This window comes from Stegostoma tigrinum, chromosome 21 (assembly GCF_030684315.1).
Source record: "Stegostoma tigrinum isolate sSteTig4 chromosome 21, sSteTig4.hap1, whole genome shotgun sequence".
Classification (NCBI taxonomy): domain Eukaryota; kingdom Metazoa; phylum Chordata; class Chondrichthyes; order Orectolobiformes; family Stegostomatidae; genus Stegostoma; species Stegostoma tigrinum.
The window spans coordinates 48,458,685-48,479,694 of record NC_081374.1 but is presented as its reverse complement, the minus strand read 5'-3'; the positions used below and the strand labels follow the sequence as shown (position 1 = coordinate 48,479,694).

The 21,010-nt window shown below is 45.0% G+C and overlaps 1 protein-coding gene across 2 annotated transcripts in view; it reads right to left on the bottom strand.

Annotated features, from left to right (window-relative positions):
• LOC125462705 (CD9 antigen-like) overlaps positions 1–20,615 on the bottom strand; it is an 86,024-nt gene extending 65,409 nt beyond the window's left edge. The window contains exon 1 of one of the 2 annotated variants that reach the window (XM_059653235.1): positions 20,329–20,615. In XM_059653235.1, the coding sequence (XP_059509218.1) occupies positions 20,329–20,397 (69 nt within the window). In that variant the 5' untranslated portion in view covers positions 20,398–20,615. The remainder of the gene's footprint in view (positions 1–20,328) is intronic. The other variant, XM_059653234.1, reaches the window with a different exon arrangement.
• Between the last annotated feature and the right edge of the window lie 395 nt (positions 20,616–21,010).

Sequence of the window (21,010 nt, the reverse complement as noted above, 5' to 3'; positions counted from 1 at the left end):
ACCCCACCACCCAAGACATTTTTCCATCCCCACCCCTGTCTGCTTTCCGGAGAGACCACTCTCTCCGTGAGTCCCTTGTTCGCTCCACACTGCCCTCCAACCCCACCACACCCGGCACCTTCCCCTGCAACCGCAGGAAATGCTACACTTGCCCCCACACCTCCCCCCTCACCCCTATCCCAGGCCCCAAGACATTAAGCAGAGGTTCACCTGCACATCTGCCAATGTGGTGTACTGCATCCACTGTACCCGGTGTGGCTTTCTCTACATTGGGGAAACCAAGCGGAGGCTTGGAGACCGCTTTGCAGAACACCTCCGCTCAGTTCGCAACAAACTACTGCACCTCCCAGTCGCAAACCATTTCCACTCCTCCTCCCATTCTTTAGATGACATGTCCATTATGGGCCTCCTGCAGTGCCACAATGATGCCACCCGAAGGTTGCAGGAACAGCAACTCATATTCTGCCTGGGAACCCTGCAGCCTAATGGTATCAATGTGGACTTCACCAGTTTCAAAATCTCCCCTTCCCCTACTGCATCCCTAAACCTGCCCAGTTCGTCCCCTCCCCCCACTGCACCACACAACCAGCCCAGCTCTTCCCCTCCACCCACTGCATCCCAAAACCAGTCCAACCTGTCTCTGCCTCCCTAACCTGTTCTTCCTCTCACCCATCCCTTCCTCCCACCCCAAGCCGCACCCCCAGCTACCTACTAACCTCATCCCACCTCCTTGACCTGTCCGTCTTCCCTGGACTGACCTATCCCCTCCCTACCTCCCCACCTATACTCTCCTCTCCACCTATCTTCTTTTCTCCCCATCTTTGGTCCGCCTCCCCCTCTCTCCCTATTTATTCCAGAACCCTCACCCCATCCCCCTCTCTGATGAAGGGTCTAGGCCCGAAACGTCAGCTTTTGTGCTCCTGAGATGCTGCTTGGCCTGCTGTGTTCATCCAGCCTCACATTTTGTTGTCATGGATTATTTAGTAATTGATTTCCAACAGCAATTAAACTAGCTTCCATGATAACAGATACTCTGATCAAATCATCACTCATTGCCTATCACAAAAAGTCACTAAAGGGCCTTCGCCCATGACTTTTGTCCCTACGTGGTGCCCAGTCAACCTTAGATTAGAGGCAGAAGGTGTCTCAAAAACATGAAATATAGGTGAAGCTAACTGTTGCTTATGTTACTATGCAGTTATCCCAGGAGTGGTTTGCTCCACTAAGAGGGTGCAGCTGTCGAGCCAAGAAGATGTATCTGCAAACACACAAATTAGTTTTTTTTCCTTATTCATTAACAGGATGAGGACATCACTGGCTAGTCAGCACTTATTGTCCATCTCTAACTGCCCTGAGGGAGGTCAATCTCATTGCTTTGGGGCTGGAGTCACAAGTAGGCCAGACCGGATAAAGATGGCAGTTTCCTTCCCTAAAGATCATTAGTGAACCAGGTGGGATTTTCTGACAATCGACAATGGATTCATGGTCGTCATTAGATTCCTAATTCCAGATATTTTATTGAATCCAAACTCCACTATCTGCCATAGTGGGATTTAAACCTAGGTCCTCAGAATGTTGTCCAGGTCTCTGGACTAACAGTCCAGCAATAATACCACGAGGCTATTGTATCCCTCAGTAAAATGACAGACAGTTTCAGTGCCAAACAACCTGTGCTTGCCAACCTCAGAAAATTATATTTGCTGTCACAGAATGCAAACATTGCAGAATGGAAATACTGTAGAAAACATTGTGCAAAGAGAAAGGGAAAGTGTAGGGAACGAGTTTAGGGAAAGCTGTTAGAATGAGGACTACAAAAACAGCACATCGTCAGTAAAAAAAAATGGACACCATTGCATTGTGAACCTTCAAAATGAAGTGACTCAACATGGCTATCCAAAAATGAAGACCTTAAGAGTAAGGTTAAGGCTATATGATGGCATCATACTCATACGAAGAGAATAGATTACTCTGTGAGCCCATTGCAACATGAACAAGGATGTAACAGCAAGTAACTGCCACCCACCCCAGTCAGATCCATCTACAGCACCCAAATAAAAGCATAATACTGGGGTCACAGGAAATCTGAAACAAAAATAGGAAGTACTGGAGAAACTCTGCAGGTCTGGCAGCATCTTCGGGGAGAGAAAGAGAGTTTGATGTTTTGAGTCTAATATGACTCTCCTTTGGAACAGCTCACCTTCTGCAAAACTGAGAGCTGTAGCAGTCATGCAGATATCAACGGACGTAAAAGCAATACATTGATTTGTAGGGTTCAAAATCATTTGACAAAATTCTTGCCCAATTTGTCAGCAGAGTGCGAACCATTTCACCAATGATGACTAGTGACATGCAACATTACTGGGCATGGATTCAGAAGCAAAGTTGATGAAAATCAAGCAGCTGTAACAGCAATACCAGTGCTGAATGAATTTATTGATGAAGGCTCCCTGCTGTGTGTTACCAGCAAAACAGGACTTAGAGCAACCTGAAAACAACCATCAGACCTAGAGGTCTACAGGAAGCCAACAGCAGAAATGGACTAACAATGAGTGCCACAGCAACTATAAAAGACACAGGAACAACAGTCCACAGCAAAACAACATTACGCAGATGAACGGTCAATGATATTCCTGAATTATGCCTTGTCGTTGGTGGGAGTGAAGAGGAGAGTTACTTGCTCTGACATTCCCAACCTCTGACCTGCTCTGGTAGCCATAGCAATTTGGTCCAACCCAACTTCTGGTCAGTGGTAATCCCCAGGATATTGATAGTATGGGGTTCAGTGATGCTCATGTCATCGAATGGTAAGGGGTGCTAGCTGGATTCTCTCATGTTGGAGCTGGTCATTGAACGACAGATACGTGACATGAATGTTACTTGTCATCCCAAACCTGGATATTATCCAAACCTTGTTGTACACTGGCATGGACTGTTTCAGTCTCAGAGGAGTCACCAATGGTGCTGCATATTGTTCAAACATCAATGAATGTCCCCACTTCTGACCTTATGATGGAGGGAAGGTCATTGATGTATCAGCTGAAGATGGTCGGGCCCAGGACACTACCCTGAGTAACTCCTGCAGAGATGTCCTGTAGCTCAGATAACTGACCTCCAATGACCACAGCCATCTAACAAGGCAAGTTTGACTCCAGCCAGAGGAGTATTTCCCCTGATTCTCCTTTCTTCTAAAGGTTTCCCAACTAAGGTTAAACTAATTAGTCTGCAGTTGCTGGCCTAATGTTTTATACCTTTTTAGAACAATTATCTAATATTTGCAGTTCTACAATTGATAGAGTTCATCCAGGTCTAAGAAAGATATTAGTTAGGCCAAGCTTGGAGTATTGTGTGCAGTTCTGGGCTTCACACTATAGGAAGGATGTGCAGACTTTGGAGAGGTTGTCTGCATGGGAATGAACTAGCTATAAGGAAAGGTTAGATAACTTTGGATTTGAAGGCTGAGGGGATACCTGATGGTAGTATATGAAATTATTGACAAACATGGATAGGCTTGATATTAGGAGTCTTCTTTCTGAAGTGAAAATTTCAAATACTAGGTGCCATTGGTTTAAAGTAGGAGGGGAACATTTAGCGGAGGTGAGAGAAAAGTGTTTTACACAGAGGGTAGTAGGTACCTGGAATGCACTGCCAGGGGGAGGTGGTAGAAGGAGATCCAATAGCAATGTTTAAGTGGCATTTACACAGATACACGAACAGGTGGGAAATAAAGGGATACGGACCATATGCAGGCAAATGGATTAGCTCAGAATGGCCTCAGGGTTAGCACAGGCATGGTGGGTTGAGGGGCCTGTTCTTGTGCTATATAGTTCTATGTTCCATGTAAGTCTGATAATTATAGCCAGCACCTCAGTAATTTTCCTCACTTCCCTCAATATCCTTGGATGTGTCTCACCCAGTCCTAGCAACTTACCAAGTGATGGCAGACTATCCAATACCACCTCATCATCAGTTTAAATCCTTCCAGTGTCTGAATTATCACAATTTTGTTTCACCAGGATCTGTATAGCAATTTGCTTCTTGTGAAGACACATGCAAAACAGAGTCAGCAACTGACATTTGGCTGTTTCAAGAAGCTAAGTAAAGTAATTATCCTTCTAGCAGACATGACAAATTAAAAATAATGAATTGTTAAGTACGTGCATGCTAAAGGTGTAAAATTCAGGATGTATCTGAGGGTAAGGTACACAGACAAGAAACACCTGCATTGGAATGATCATGGTCAAAATGGATTTTTACATGATCTACTCTCCCAGTTCCCTACATCTAATCATAAAGGTTTAACAAGACAAGTGGTCAGATGCAGCATATACAGTATCAGAGAGCCAATTCATTTCCTCTATGAAATCCGCCACCTAAAAGGGGTATTGGAGATAGGGGCTTTCCTTCAGCCTGCATGTTATATCCGGCCTACAAACCTACATTAACAAGAGTGCAAATGCTGCCACATTCAACCAACTAAGTGAAGCCACCAGTGGCTGCTGAGTGAAAGTCAAGAACAATTAACCATCCAGCTGGTTTCTGTAAAAGGGACTGCCTTTGATACACAGCCCAAGGTCTCTTGTAGTGCAGTAACAGTGTGTCTACCTCAGGGCCAGGAGTCCTGGTTCAAGACCCACCAGCTCCAGAGGTGCATAATAACACGCCTGAACAACAGGTCGATTTGAAAAATATTGGTACAGAGCCCCAACACACTCAGCAGAATGTACCATGTACAAGCTTTGCTGTAGTAATTCACCAAGACTCAGTGACCTCCACCATCTAGAACAGTGCTTCCCAAACCTCTTCCCTCTGTAACCCCATTGTAAAACTCTTACAGTCCTTCAGTGAGGTTAGGTAGAGCACAGGGCAGCTGTTGTAAATCCATTGTTGTCTTTGAGCTCACAACACCAAAGCCTCAGCTTGTGACCCCACTTGGGATCCTGGAGCCAACACTGATCCTGACCTGGAAGGGCAAGAACAGCAGATGTACGGATATTCTGCCCACTACCTGAAACGTCCGCTCCCTCCACCAGCCACACTCAGTAGCAGCAGTGTGTACCATCTCTCAGATGCACTGCAGATAATCAGAAAGGCTCTGTCCACAAGATCATCCAAACCCAAACCATTACCATCTGAAGGACAAGGGCAGCAGATACATGACAACACCACCACAAGTCCCCTGTAAGTTCCCCTCCAAGCCATTCACAATCTTCACTTGTAGATATATATTCCTGTTCCTTCTGTGTCACTGGGTCAAAATCCTAAGGGTATTGTGGGTCAACCTATAGCACATAGACTGCAACAATTCAAGGAAACGACTCACCACCACCTTCTCAAGGGCAGCTAGTGACACTCACATCCCATGAATGAATTTTAAAAATAGGTTAGATTCCCAAGGATGGCATTCAATGGCAGATTACGGACCCAGAAGGAAGCGTTCAGTCATGGGTTAGGGTCAAAAATGTTGTCCCCGCCAACGATATACTCATTCCATGAATGAGTTTCAAAAAAGGATTTAAAGACTAAGAGAGTTTAGGGTTAAATGGATAGTGAGCATAAGGAAAGTTGAGGTTAAATGGGAGATCAATGATTGGTGCACTGGAGCCTGAGGTGTGTGTACAGTCTGAGACACTCACTTCCTTGAGCTAAGCCACAAAGCATGAGGTAATGGACAAGTGTCGTCAGCTGTGGAAATGTGGGTAGTGCTAGTCTCAGCCTACAACTCCTTCAGTCTGTTACTCAAAATTAAACTAAACCAGTTTCAATCTCACTGACTGTTAGTAGCTACACAGACCCAGTACCCACAGCTCTCTTTGAAAGTCAACTCGAGAGTAACAAAGACAACTGGAAAGAAGCCACTAGTGGGACTGCAGCACGAGCAGCAAGGGGCTGCAGGTGAAACAACATGCTGATGCACTCCAGGGGGTTAACCATGTACTGAAGCCAACTCACAGTAACAGCACAAATGGAAACCTCCTGGAGGAGCAGCGACAAGCCGCCCAGGGTAATGAAGACAAGGTGGAGGCTCGAGGTTTGCTCAGGCATGTAGCAAACAAGCTAAATCTAGCCTCTCAAATTTAGAACATCTGGCAAACACATTCTGTGGCACTGGCCATTTAAAATTAGGCACATCACCAGGATGTGGGAGTAAACAGCATCCTCACAGACAGGGCTTGGAGCTTCTGTGCAAAGGACACACTTGCAAATGGAATGGCCTGGCCTCTCCCCAGTCCTAGTGCACTGCCACTCAGTAAGCTTTCTTGTCTGACTGAGGAAGAAAGGCTCCACAATATGGACTGTGTTGTGAAGGGATGGCATGGAGGTGGACGTGGTTGGGGGGGGGAAAAAGATGGTGAGTGCAATTATTAGGAGAGGCAAGCCCATATTGATAGAGTAGCTGTGTGGAGCTCTGTAGGCCCAAATAAGGTATCGGTTACCAACAGTCTTGCCTGCTGTCCCCAACCCTGATAGCAAGAGGTGGAGCCTGATTGGAAGGTGGCTTGGTTAGGCAGATGTCAGATTTTTGAGGGAAGGCTTGATGGCATGAGTGACCCAAGGAATGACAGAATTCATAGTTCGACTCCTGACAGCATAGGTTCAAAGGAAACATGGCGGAGCTTGGAGTCAGGGTGCACCAACGAGAGTGATAGGAGAGTTAGAATCCTGAAATGACAGTCTTCAAAGGAAGTGTTTGAGTTTTTAGCAGCAGGGCCTTCAGTTAGCCCTATAGCTGCTGTGTGTACCATCTGCAAGCCACACTGCAGTAATTTACTTTAGACAGTATCTTCCAAACCCACGGCCACTCCCATCTAGAAGGACAATGGCAGCAGACACATGGGAACATCACCCACCTGCTACTTCACCACTGAGCCACTTACAATTCTGAAGTCAAAATATATCATCGTACCTCCACTGTCGATGGATCAAAATCCTGGAATTTCCTCCCTCATAGCATTGTGGGTCTACCTACAACAGATAGACTGCAGGGGTTCAAAAAGGCAGCTCACCTCCATCTCCTCAAGGGTAACTAGGGATGGGCAGCTAGTGACACCCAGATCCCATGAATGAATTTTAAAAATAGGTTAGAATCCCAAGGATGGCATTTAACATCAGGTGAGGGGGTTCAGTGATGGGGAAGGGTCTTGAGCGCCAGGATCAATAATGGGTTAGGGCACCAGAGGTCAAGGGAATTCAGTGATTGGTGAGTATCTCGGGGGAGGGCATTTGAAGATGCATTGGTTTCTAGAGGGAGGAATTCAGTAATAGTTTAGGGGCATCTTCCTGGGCTGTTTATATGAGCAAAACTCCTTTCAACTTTGAAGAAGCTTTAGTTATACATTTCTGAAATCTTGCCTCAGACAATCTCCTGCTAACAGCACAGGTGCTGAGAATTGAACTTGAGGCACCACTACGAGACTCCGGATGCAGCTCAGCCTGACTCTGTGTATACATGTGTGTGTATATGTGTATGTCTGTGTTTGTGTGTTCGTTTATGTGTGCATGCATATATGTCTGTATATGTGAGTTTTTTTACATGCATATGTGTGTGTGTAAGCAAGTATGTGTGTACATGCAGGTGTGTGTGTGTGTATGCATGTGTATGTTGTATGCGTGTTTGTGTATATGTATTCATGAATGTGTATGTTTATGTTTGCATATAGAAGTGTAGAGAATGTATATATGTATGTATGATCATAAGTATGTGTGTGTGTGTTTGTGTATGGTTTGTATGTATCAGTGTATGTATATGTGTGTGCATCTGCATGTGTGTATGTCTGAAAGTCTGCATGTGAGTGTGTGTATACGTGTGAGTGAAAGTTTAAGAGTGTGTGAGAGTGTGTGTGTCTGCACGTATGTCAGTATGTGTGAGTCTGAGAGTGTGTGTGTATGTTTGTGAGTGATTAAGTATGTATGAGTGTGAATGTGTACTAGCGTGTGTGTCTGTGTGTGCATGTGCACATTTAAGAGTGTGTGTGTGCAAGTGTCTGTGTGTATGTATCAATGTCTGTGTATATGGAGTGAGTTTGGGTGTGACAGAGTTTGAGAGAAAGAGATAGAGAGAGTGTGTGTGTGTGTGTGTGCATCTGTGCGTCTGTGTGTGTAAACACCAGTGTCCTGCCCCAATCCAGCAGCAAAGTCCAGTCTAAGATAACAAAGTGTGGAGCTGGATGAACACAGCAGGCCAAGCAGCATCTCAGGAGCACAAAAGCTGATTTGTCAGTCCAGTCGATGTGTGTGTGTGTGTCTATGTGTATGTGAGACTGTGTGTGTGTGTATGTACATATCTATCTATCTATCTATAAGTGAGCGTGTAATTGTGTGTATGTCTATGTCTGTGTGTGTGTGAGTAAGTGTGTCTGTGTGTATATGAGTGAGTGAGTAAGCGTGTGTGTGTGTGTGTGTGTGTGGAATGCGCGTGCAGATGAGTGTCTATGTTCATGCCTGTTTGTTTGTTGCAACAACCATTCTGGCATTGAATACATAAATAGACCATAATTTTAATGTAACCCTGTCGTGGAACATTTAAAATCTGAACTTCACAAAAAGATGCCATAGCCTATTTCAAAAAGGGAAAGGATGAGAAAAATTTAAAAATACCCTTGCTTACAGACAGAAGAAGATGAACCTGAAAGAACTGAATTTGTCTCTGTCTCCTGTCTGTAAGCTTACAGACAGTGCGGTGGTGGGGCATCAGGATGGATGAGTTTATTCGACAGCACAGAGGACACATCACAGAGCCAATGAAAGATGCAGATTTCCTGAATAACATTACTGAACCCATTCCTGTTTTTACAAGAATCCAGCCAATTTTACTCTGGTTCCAGCACAAACAAGAAGGTTATTATTTCCACTCTACAATTTCCCACTGAGGGAGGGAATTTCTTGACCATATCTGGGTTGTTGTGTGTTCGGGGTCTAACTCAGTTTAGTTAATGCTGCTTGATTTCACATTCTCAACACATGAGATTCGAGCTTCGAGCGCCATTCAGGTAATCATGAGACTCGGACACAATACGGTCCCGATTATAAGCTGTACTTTATCCCATCATACACCTCCCTCCACCCACACCTCCAATTCACAGACGTCTCACAATGGGCTCCTTGCCTTCTGCAACCCTGGCCTGAGTACAAATACCTTACACCATCACTCCCTCATAAAAACCCAACATCACTGCTCCAGGGGAAGAGTTTCAGAATTTCCCACTTCTGAGGTGAATGCAGCTTGATTTAAAGGTACAGGATACAGTCACGATATGGCAGTACTTTCCATTGCTCATCAGAGAAGAAGTATTAATCTCTCTGTCGGTTCTCCCGTCTGGATATGGGTACAGCAAGGAAAAGCTGCAATCAGATAGATATTCAGCCGTGATCTAATTGCATGGTAGAGCAGGCTCAATGGGCTGAATGGCTTACTCCTGTTCTTATGATCCAATGTCTGTTCCTCTCTCAATTCTATTCCACTGTGCCTTACTTTCTGTTCATGAGTATAGTCCAACAGCAGCATCCTGCCCAGGGCAACACCAGCGTGCTGCCCCAGACCAACACCAGCATCCTGCCCAGGGCAACCCCAGCGTCTTGCCCCAGGGCAACACCAGTATCCTGCCTCAAGGCAATATTAGTGTGTTGCCCTGGCCCAATCAAACAGCAGGGTCCTGTCCCAGTCCAATACGTTCAGCATCAAGGTGCTCAGTGCGAGGTGTCACAGATTCCTGAGGCAGTTGCTCCAATCCAAGCTCACTCACAGCAGGAATGGATCGTCACTTAGGCCTGCACCTCAAGCAGAGAAAACACTAACTTTATCATCACCATTTAGAATGTGCTTAGGGCTCCTCATTTGGATTTCATGAAAGAAAAACAGCTGGAAGATTTGCTAAAGCCGACAGCTGTTTGAAAAAAAAATTCTACAAGAATCCTCATAAAGCCTTGCAGCTAGGTTCGCTTGAAGGCTGTGGAAGGCAATTGAGTCTCTTACAACAATACAAACAAGGAACTAAGGGATCCACAGTCTGGAGGTTAGTAAAGGAAAGGATTGTGCTGCCAAAAGAACCTAATGGAAGGACCCCATTGACTATTATGGAGGAAAATTAGAACACTGAGGAGAGATAAAGTATATTCTGGGGGGCTGTGGCATTCATTCAGTTGATCTGTAGAGAAATGAATGCACTGTCAGGACTGTTACATTGTACAACAAATTCCTTTTGAACTGAAACTCACTCTATAATGGGTGAGACAGATAACAGGAACTGCAGATGCTGGAGATTCTGAGATAGCAAGGTGTGGACCTGGGTGAATACAGCAGGCCAAGCAGTATCTTAGGAGCTTCTAAGATGCTGCTTAGCCTGCTGTGTTCATCCAGCTCCACACCTTGTTATCTCTGTAATGGGTGAGTTAGACGACCAAACTGCCCCTGGCCTTTACAGAAGTTAACTGTCATCTCTGCCCACCATTGCTTCAGTCTGGCACGAAGCAGTTCGCTGTTAACTTTTGAGTCGGCCCACCAAATTTCTCCACTATCAACTCTGACATTCTAAAATAAACACAGGTTACTTAAATTGACATGTTGATTTGCCTTTTCGTCAGGCTTATCTGATTAATAACCAGGCACTTAGATTTACCTGACAGCAAAATCTTTCATTTTAATTGTAAATTCAAATTAATTTCTAAAACACAAAGTTTGTATTCTAAATTAAAGAAATTACAAATTAGATTTTCATTATACCTCATGCATTTAGAAGTGGGGACAATGGTATTTTGTCCACACAACTGAGAATTCATCTCAAAAATTAACTGTTTTTGGACAGAGGATCTTTGAATATTTTATGTGGGTGCAAAAGGTTTGTGAAATGCTACAGAAGCATTTGTTAATTACACTAGTGTTTAGTAGTCAGATTTGTAATGAATTTTAAACAATTCAATGTTTTAAAACTAGTGTCAATCTTTGGAGACTGCTGATGAATTTTTTTGAGACTTCCTTCATGCCTGTCTTTGAGTAGCTTAATACTACATCAGATTGGATTGAAAATTCCTGAACCCAATATACTTAAGAACAACTGAGAAGGGGAAAGGAAGGGGGAGTGGCACTACTGAATGAATACACCACACAGCCTGAGCGCAGAATGATATAGTATCAATTTGGTACAAATAAGGACTAGTCGAATATCTATAATGCTAATGGATATCTGCCAAAGAGTGGACGAGACTTAGGGATGAAAACTCACAGCAAAATTGCAAAAAGGTACAAGGACTACAGAGTAGTGATAACAGGAGATCTCCATTTGCTAAATCAATCCCTGAAATACCTGCATAAAAGTAGATTGGCGTACCCAAAATGAGAGCTCCCAAATGAAACAAAAAAAACTAATGACACCTGCTATAGGAAGGATGTTGTGAAACCTAAAAGTGTTCAGAAAAGATTTACAAGGATGTTGCCAGGGTGGGAGGGTTTGAGTTGGAGAAGGACTGGGGCTATTTTCTCTGGAGCATTGGAAGCTGGGGTGGGGGTTGACCTTATAAAGGATTATAAAATCGTGGTGGGTATGCAGAGGGTAAATAGACAAAGTCTTTCCCGCAGGGTGCAGGGAGTCCAAAACTAGAGGGCACGTGTTTAGGGTGAGAAGGGAAAGGTTTAAAAGGGATCTAACAGGCAACTTTTTCACGCAGAGGGTGGTGAATGTATGGACTGAGCTGCCAGAGGAAGTGGTGGAGGCTGGTACAATTACAACATTCAAAAGGCATCTGGATGAGTACATGAATAGGAAGGGTTTAGAGGGATATGGGCCAAATGTTGGCAAATAGGACTAGATTTATATATCTGGTCGGCATGCATGAGTTGGACCAAAGGGTCTGTTTCCATGCTGTACAGCTCTATGACTCTCTGACTCTGACAAGTTCAATTTGTAATGCAGGAGAGAACCAGCCACAAAAAAATACAAACCGGGTAAAGATAATACAGGAACAGAGTTACTGAGAATTGGTTTGTGTAGGGTAAAAGCAACTCAATAATCTTTTATAAAGACTGAATCAGTTAAAGGGTTGACAAGGGAAGGGTGAGGTCAACTGGGGACCAAAAGGAAATGTTTTTGTGGAAGCAGACACCCATAACTGAGGTAAGAATTGAATATTTTGCATCTGTTTTTACTAAAGAACAGGATGTTGCCAACATCACAATAAAGGAGGCGTTGGTAAATATATAGGATCAGATAAAAATAGTTCAAATCACTACACACTGCTCCTCCATGTTAAACACCATTGTGCTCTGTAACATCATCATGGGATGGACTTCGAACAGATCTAGCAACTGGAAACTAGGCATCCATAAAGTACTGAAAGCCAGCAGCAACTGACTTGTATTGTCCCTGAATCTGTAACTTCATGGCTCAACATAACCCTCTCTCTACCATTGCCATCCACCTCTGGTATAGTCAAGAGTGTAGGAGACCAAGCCAGCAGTAACACCTGACACACTTAAAACCAGTTCCAACCTGGTGAAACTACAAACAGGACTACGCTCATGCAGAGGCTGATCAGCAATGATCTGCCGACTGACATGCAGTTTGGGTTCTGCTCGGGCCACTCAGCTCCCAACCTCATCACAGTTTGGTTCAAGCTTGGACATAACTCCGGGGGACGGTGACAGTGACTGCCCTTGACATCAAGGCTGTATTTGACCAAATATGACATCAAAGAGCTCTCATAAAACTGGAGTCAATGGGAATCAAGCCATAAGTGTTGACATTCCCTAATAATTGCAGTCATCAGTACTATTCACAACTCCTCATGTAATTAAGGAATCTCAGCCTGCAAAATCTGATCAATATTTAGGTTTGTACGTAAGTGATAAGTACCACCTCAGGAGAAAGTCCAACTACTTCCTGTTGACTCTAAACAGAAGAGCCATCACTGAACTCCCACTACCAACATCCTCGGGATTATCATTGATTCGAAATTGAACTGGATAAGCAAGAAAAATACAGTGGCTACAACAGTGAGTCAGAGGCTAGGAATACTGCAGCAAGTAACTCATCTCCTGACCCACAAAACCTGTCCACAAGTCACAAGTCAGGAATGTGATAGAATATAGAACAATACAGTGCAGAACAGGCCCTTTGGCCCTCAAAGTTGCGCCAAAGGGATGGAATACTCTCCATTTGCTGGATGAGTGCAGCTCCAACACACTCAAGAAGCTCAACACCACACTGGACAAAGCAGTCACTTTACTGACACCACATCCAACATCTCTAACATACACCACCAACTCACAATCGCAGCAGCAAGTACCAACTACGACATACAGTGTAGCAACTCACCAGGCTTACACACCACCTGAACAAAAGTAAAGTGTAATGAGTCCATGGAAATGTAGCACAGTTCAGATGAGATTCTAAGGGAAGTGAGGATGGAAAATGTGGCACTTTTGTGCAATTTACCTCAGTGCCCTTCAAAATGGGGCATGTTCAGAGAGGTTGGGAGATAATAAACATCTCTGTTCTCTTTGAAGATAAAGGAAAAGAATCAATTCAGCAACAGATCAGCAAGCAATAGGTCAGCCGGGTGTGGGTCAGACAGGCCAGGTACCCAGGATGAGGAATGCATAGACCATGGTGTGGTGCAGATAGACCGAGGTGAGGGACAGATAGACCGGGGTGAGGGACAGATAGAGGGAGACCAGGGTGAGGAAGAGATAGACCGGGGTGAGGGACAAATAGACCGGGGTGAGGGACAGATAGACCAGGGTGAGAGACAGATAGAGGGAGACCAGGGTGAGGGACAAGTAGACCAGGGTGAGGGACAGATAGGCCAGTGTGAGGGACAAATAGGTCAGAGTGACGGACAGATAGGCCAGGGTGAGGTGCAGGAAGTCCGGGGCGAGGGACAGATAGACCGGGATGAGGGACAAATAGGCCAGGGTGAGGGACAAATAGACCGGGGTGAGGGACAGATAGACCAGAGTAAGGAACAGATAGACCAGTGTGAGGGACAGATAGAGGGAGACCAGGGTGAGGAACAGATAGATCGGGGTGAGAGAGAGACAGACCGGGGTAAGGGACAGATAGGCCAGTGTGAGGACAGATAGGCCAGTGTGACGTGCAAGGAGACCGGGGCAAGGGACAGATAGACCGGGATGAGGGACAAGTAGTCCAGGGTGAGGGACAACTAAGCCAGGGTGAGGGATAGATAATCCAGGGTGAGGGACAGTTCTGACAAAATTCTTTGGAGCAGAAATGAAAATAATTGACACTGGATGAATGGTGTGTTAATAAATTAAAAACATTGTGGTTCGTTTGCTCCAATTGTGTTTGACTAACACACTTAACTTCTTAAGGAAGCAGTGCAGAAGGTCAACGTGTTGAGTATATTTAATTTTGTGTATTACAATGAAATCTATTTTCTTTCTATCCATACGTACTAAGGAATCCATTTTCTCAAAGAGAGCAACATTCAGAGCACTATCGGTTCTAAACATTATTAGGTAGAAACGGTCAATTCTGCCCAATGTTAGGAGCGTGACATATTGTAAGGTTTTCAATAGTTCATTCAGGACTGTGCAGGGGAGGGAGTCGCTACTCCGAAGTGCAAGAATGACTGACACAGACTGAAGGTCAGGCAGTAGGGGAAGGAGACTGTCACTCCAATTTAGGAGTGCAGCAGTTGGTTGTACTGCAATGGAAGGAGCTGAACCTCACAGTTTACAAGTAGGAGAATTATTAAGAATCCAAGAGCAGTAGGATGGCTCGGTGCCGTCAGAACTCAGGGGCTGCTCTAGGAATTAACTGAAAACTATGAGTTGGAATCTTTAAGAAAGTTGGTCCTCTTGTGACACAATGGTAGTGTCCCTGCCTTAGGCCCTTGAGGCCTGGGATCAGCTCCAGAGCTACGATAATACCTCCAAACAAGTTGATTTGAAAAATAGGTTAATAAAGAAAAGCACAAGGAAGTTTCTCCCTGCCTTGTTTTCATAAGCTTTTTCTTAATTAGAGTTGTCCTGTCCTTCATAGTCAGTGTTCGCATCTGTCAGTTTTATTTCAGTGGAACTCAAAAGCAGAAACATGTATCATTATTATATAGGATCCCAACAGTGTGGAAACAGGCCCTTCAGCCCACACTGACCCTCAGAGCAACCTAATCTACACATCCCTCAACACTATGGGCAATTTAGTAATACCAATCCAGAGCACCCAGAGAAAACCCACACAGACACGGGGAGAACGTGCAAACTCCAAACAATCACTTGCCTGAGGGTGGAATCAAACCCGGGTCCCTGGCGCAGTGAGGCAGTAATGCTTACCACTGAGCTACCATGCCGCCCCTTCAATTGAGTGAAACTAGCTGTCAGTGAAAAGCTGGAGTTGTGCCTGTAAATAAGTATTGGAAAACAGCGGCTGGATTCCGTGCAAGTGTAGACAGAAGATAGGAGGGTGATTGAATAGAATAGGAGCAGTCTTTGAGGCAGTCCATAATGGAGCTGCTCTTGAGAGACAGTTTCAAGGCCAAATCGGAAAAAGTGAAGAATTATAATCTCTCGTGAAGTTTAATGAGATTTAGTGAACTGTGGTGTTGTTAACATTTCCGGCATGCTACTCAGAAATCCATTGAGTCTCTCTTGATGGCATTTGATATCTCAATAAATGCTATGAAGTGTTTGAACATTGTCTATAACCCATGTTTATCACATATTAATTCATTCTGGGTGATTGAAATGAGTTGTACTTATATTGAAGATTGTGTTACTGCTGTAATTTTTATAATCGAACATTATTGTTTGTTTAGAACCATGGAATCATTTGACTTTATACTGAGTATGACCCAGTCGTATCTTTACAAATAAAGTTAACAAGATCATTCGCTGATCTGTGGTCTCTCGGAATCATAATAATAAATTTGGTGGACTGATCCGGGATCATAACATAATTTAGGGGTTCATGCGGGATTTGTAATCTATGGATCAATATGAATGTTGGGACTTGTTACAGTTTGGCCTAGTTAAAATTTTCATGGTGAACTGTACATATTCAAAATCAAAATGGTTTTGTCAGTTCCTACAAATTTTCTGTGAAGACACGTCTATCCCTGAGTGATTTTAAAACAATGACCAGTTCAGGTTAATAGCATTAGCAGAAAAGTTGGAGTTTAAAACAGGGATAAAAAAAAAGCAGACATTATTGAGGCGAAAGTATAGCATCCCAGACTGGAAAAAGAAGAACCTAAGATAGGTGAAACACAGCCTGAGTTGATCAGAGATAATGGGAACTGCAGATGCTGGAGAATTCCAAGATAACAAAATGTGAGGCTGGATAAACACAGCAGGCCAAGCAGCATCTCAGGAGCACAAAAGCTGACGTTTCGGGCCTGGACCCTTCATCAGAGAGGGGGATGGGGAGAGGGAACTGGAATAAATAGGGAGAGAGGGGGAGGCGGACCGAAGATGGAGAGTAAAGAAGATAGCTGGAGAGAGTATAGGTGGGGAGGTAGGGAGGGGATAGGTCAGTCCAGGGAAGACGGACAGGTCAAGGAGGTGGGATGAGGTTAGTAGGTAGCTGGGGGTGCGGCTTGGGGTGGGAGGAAGGGATGGGTGAGAGGAAGAACCGGTTAGGGAGGCAGAGACAGGTTGGACTGGTTTTGGGATGCAGTGGGTGGGGGGGAAGAGCTGGGCTGGTTGTGTGGTGCAGTGGGGGGAGGGGACGAACTGGGCTGGTTTAGGGATGCAGTGGGGGAAGGGGAGATTTTGAAACTGGTGAAGTCCACATTGATACCATATGGCTGCAGGGTTCCCAGGCGGAATATGAGTTGCTGTTCCTGCAACCTTTGGGTGGCATCATTGTGGCCCTGCACTGCCACAATGATGCCACCCGAAGGTTGCAGGAACAGCAACTCATATTCCGCCTGGGAACCCTGCAGCCATATGATATCAACGTGGACTTCACCAGTTTCAAAATCTCCCCTTCCCCCACTGCATCCCTAAACCAGCCCAGTTCGTCCCCTCCCCCCACTGCACCACACAACCAGCCCAGCTCTTCCCCTCCACCCACTGCATCCCAAAACCAGTCCAACCTGTCTCTGCCTCCCTAACCGGTTCTTACTCTCACCCATCCCTTCCTCCCACCCCAAGCTGCACCCCCAGCTACCTACTAACCTCATCCCACCTCCTTGACCTGTCCGTCTTCCCTGGACTGACCTATCCCCTCCCTACCTCCCCACCTATACTCTCTCCACCTATCTTCTTTACTCTCCATCTTCGGTCCGCCTCCCCCTCTCTCCCTATTTATTCCAGTTCCCTCTCCCCATCCCCCTCTCTGATGAAGGGTCCAGGCCCGAAACGTCAGCTTTTGTGCTCCTGAGATGCTGCTTGGCCTGCTGTGTTCATCCAGCCTCACATTTTGTTACCCTGAGTTGATCAGAATTCAGTTACAGAACTTGAGACAAACATAAAGTTTGAGACAGAAGGGGAAGCAAATGTTTGATCTTAACTTTAAAGGGAGAAACAAATGAGAAATCATGCGATAGAAGAAAGAAAATTTAGGTTATGACAAGAAAGTGAGTCGAGTGCTTCAGATGAGGAGGGAAGTCCCAGTTGGAAGTTAGATTTAATGAAAATCTTCTTTCTGTTCCTAAAGATACTTTCCTTTGCTTGATAAAGTTGTTAAAATCTTTTAGAAACCAAAGCATTTCAAGACTCTTGTGCTACGAAGTACCCTGACTATTAAAGTGATGCATGTTTATTCTAGTCTTTCAGGAGGACATTCTTCAGATTATAAAACGAAGGGAACTGAGGTACTTATAACCTATCAGCTCGTTCCTGCAGCTTACCAATGAAAGTTTAGAACAAAGACGAAACCCAGTCCAGCATTTTGAATTCACTAGAGATAAAGAAAATATCAAGATTGTTTTTTGTTGAAATTACAGCAAACTTTTGAAAATGTGAGAGAAATCATAATGGTGGAAGAGCTTGGCATTAGCACTCTAGTAACACTTTTTACTTGAACAATTCCAATTGAAAAAAAGTCACATATCTAAAGTCAAAGAGACAGTTATACCTGATATTTTGCTCAGTTAGCTAAGGGTTCAGGAGTTGTCACATGGAAACCAACAGAGGCACTGGTGGAATTGGCAAGAATGAGGCTTTGGGGAGAAGGTGAAGCTGTTTAGGGTATTAAAAAGGAATATAGAAAATAAACCAGTATGTTTTCATTGCCATAAGAGAGGGTGCATAAAAGAAAATTATTGGAAGTAAAATGATAAAAATTAAAACAAAGAAAATAGCAGTAGGTCATTCAGCCCTGCGATCATAGCTGACACTCTATTTCAACAACATACTCCCACACTCTCCCCAAACTCCTTGACACCTTTAGCTTTTTGAAAACTATCTCTTTCTTAAATAGGTAGCAGAGACAATAGGATCTGCAGATGCTAGAGAATCCGAGAGGTGTGAAGCTGGATGAACACAGCAGGCCAAACAGCATCTTAGGAGCAGGAAAGCTGGCGTGTTGGGCCGAGACCGTTCATCAGAAATGGGGGAGGGGGAGAGGGTTCTGAAATAAACAGGGAGAGAGGGGGAGGCGGATTGAAGATGGATAGAAGAGAAGATAGGTGGAGAGGAGACAGACACGTTAAAGAGGCAGGAATGGAGCCAGTAGAGGTGAGTGTAGGTGGGGAGGTAGGGAGGAGATAGGTCAGTCCAGGGAGGACGGACAGGTCAAGGGGTCAGGGGGAGGTTAGTAGGTAGGAAATGGGGGTGCAGCTTAAGGTGGGAGGAGGGGATAGCTGAGAGGAAGAACGGGTTAGGGAGGCGAGGATGAGTTTAGCTGGTTTTGGGATGCGATGGGGGGAGGGGAGATGTTGCTTGGCCTACTGTGTTCATCCAGCTCCACACCTTGTTATCTCTTTCTTAAATATATTCAGTGACTTGGCCTCCAAAGCTTTCTGGGGTAATGTGGTTCACAGGTTCATCACCCTCCACATGAAAAAAATTAAATGCCTCAGTCGAACCCATTCAAAGGAATGTCGGAGATGCTCAGCCTTTTCATCATCTCGAAGGTGCTTGTTAAGTTGGTGAAATAGACAGACACATGATGCATTCAATTTAATGGAAAGGTGTGAAGCCACACATTCTGATATGAAGAATCAGAAAATGATAAAGTATGAAAGGAAGTGTGGGTCCAGGAAGATCAGCAAGTGAATCTTCACAAACCAGTGAAGGCAATAAGACCAGCTCAGAAGGAAGATCAATTATTTTAAAAGACCTATTAAATGCTGGTTAGGTTGTGGCTCAGTGTTTTTTTCATTTCTGCAGCAAATGTAGGAAGAAACTTATGACCATAAGATACAGGAATAGAAACTAGGCCATATGGCCCATCAAATCTGCTGTGACATTTGAAATGTTTCTGAGCCCTCATATTCCTGCCTTCTCCCCGTAACCCTTGATCCCCTTACCAATCAAGAACTTCTGATTTAAACACACTCAATGACTTTGCCTTCTGCAGCCAATGTGTTCCACAGATTGATCACCCTCTGGTTGAACAAATTCTCCCTCATCTCAGTTCTAAAGGGTTGTCCTAGCCTTCCTACTGGTGGAAACCTCTTCTCAGTGTCCAGTCCATCCACGTCTCTCAATGTTCTGTAAGCTTCGGTCATCTTTCTAAACTCCATCACGGACAGACCCAGAGTCCTCAAACTTCCTCATACCATAAACCCTTCATTCCCAGGATCATTCTTGCAAACCTTCTTTGGACCACTACCCCCCTCCCCCACCCAATGACATCCTTCCTTAGATAGGAGGCCCAAAACTGCTCCCAATATTCCAAATGCAGTCTGACCAGAGTCTTATACGGGCTCAGCAGTACATCCCTGGTTAAGGTGGTGGAGAGAATTTACTGAACGGAGAGTAGGGAGGTGGGGGTACAGTTTGATGGAGGTGCTGGGGCTGAGAGTCGAGATTAGAGAGAGAAGTCCAAACACACAGTACATCAGTTCAAACTGCTCTGGATTTCATATCCTGCCACAGAGCTGTGTCTTAACCAGAGGAAACGGAGTTAAGGTAAGCGCTTCGCAAACTGCCCGGGAAACATGAGGAAGGCGTACTGTACTCAGTGGTGGAGTGAATGCACCGTTTGAACGGACTCAGTCGGAACTCTCAAAAGCGGGGACTGCAGGACACACTGAGCCGGCTGTGGGCAAACAGAATGTGCGGGTTCTCCTTCTCAAAGAGACGGCACGGAGGCGAAGGGCCGAACAACTTCTCTCGGTCATGCATCGCTCGAACTCTCCTACTTCTCTCTCTCGGTTCCTCTTTCTGTCTATTTCTCCTCCCCCCCCCCCCTCTCCCCGGCCACTCACCCAGAAGAAGAGGTTAAACGTGAACAGCAGATATTTCATACATCTCATTCCGCCCGATACATTGCCCATGGTGACGGAGCCCCGGGACCTGAGCTGCTAACTGCTTCCGAACGAGAGGACGATCCGACCCGAGAGTAGGAGGGGAGGAGCACTGGGGAGGGGAGTAGGGTGGGAGGTGGGTAAGAGACAGAGGGAGGGATAAAGGGAGAGAGAGTGAAAGGGAAAGAAAAATTGAGGAGGGGTGAAAGAGAAGTTAAAAAACAGAGACAGAGGAAGAGGTGGGAGAAAGAAGAGAGGGAAAGAAATAACGGGAGAGTGAAGGAAGCAGAGGAGAGGATATATTGAGAAACTTGGAAGGAGGAGCGGGGAACGGGAAGAGGGAGGGATGGAGCGAATCTTGGAAACAGAAGGAGCCATTCTGTCCCTCGAAACCCCCCCCCCCCCCGCCCGACACTTCAATAAGATCTGATTATTTTTTGACTTTCATATTCCGTCTACTCCTTAATGCCCTGACCAACTCAAAGTACTGTGATGCAGGAATTCTGAACGAAACCCAGGAATTTCTGGAGAAACTCAGCAGGTCAGGTCTGGTAGCATCAGTGGGGAGAGAAACACAGTTAATGTTTCCGGTGCAGGATTTCTTCTCTTCAGTTTGGAGGGGGGCCCAAAGCATTGACTGTTT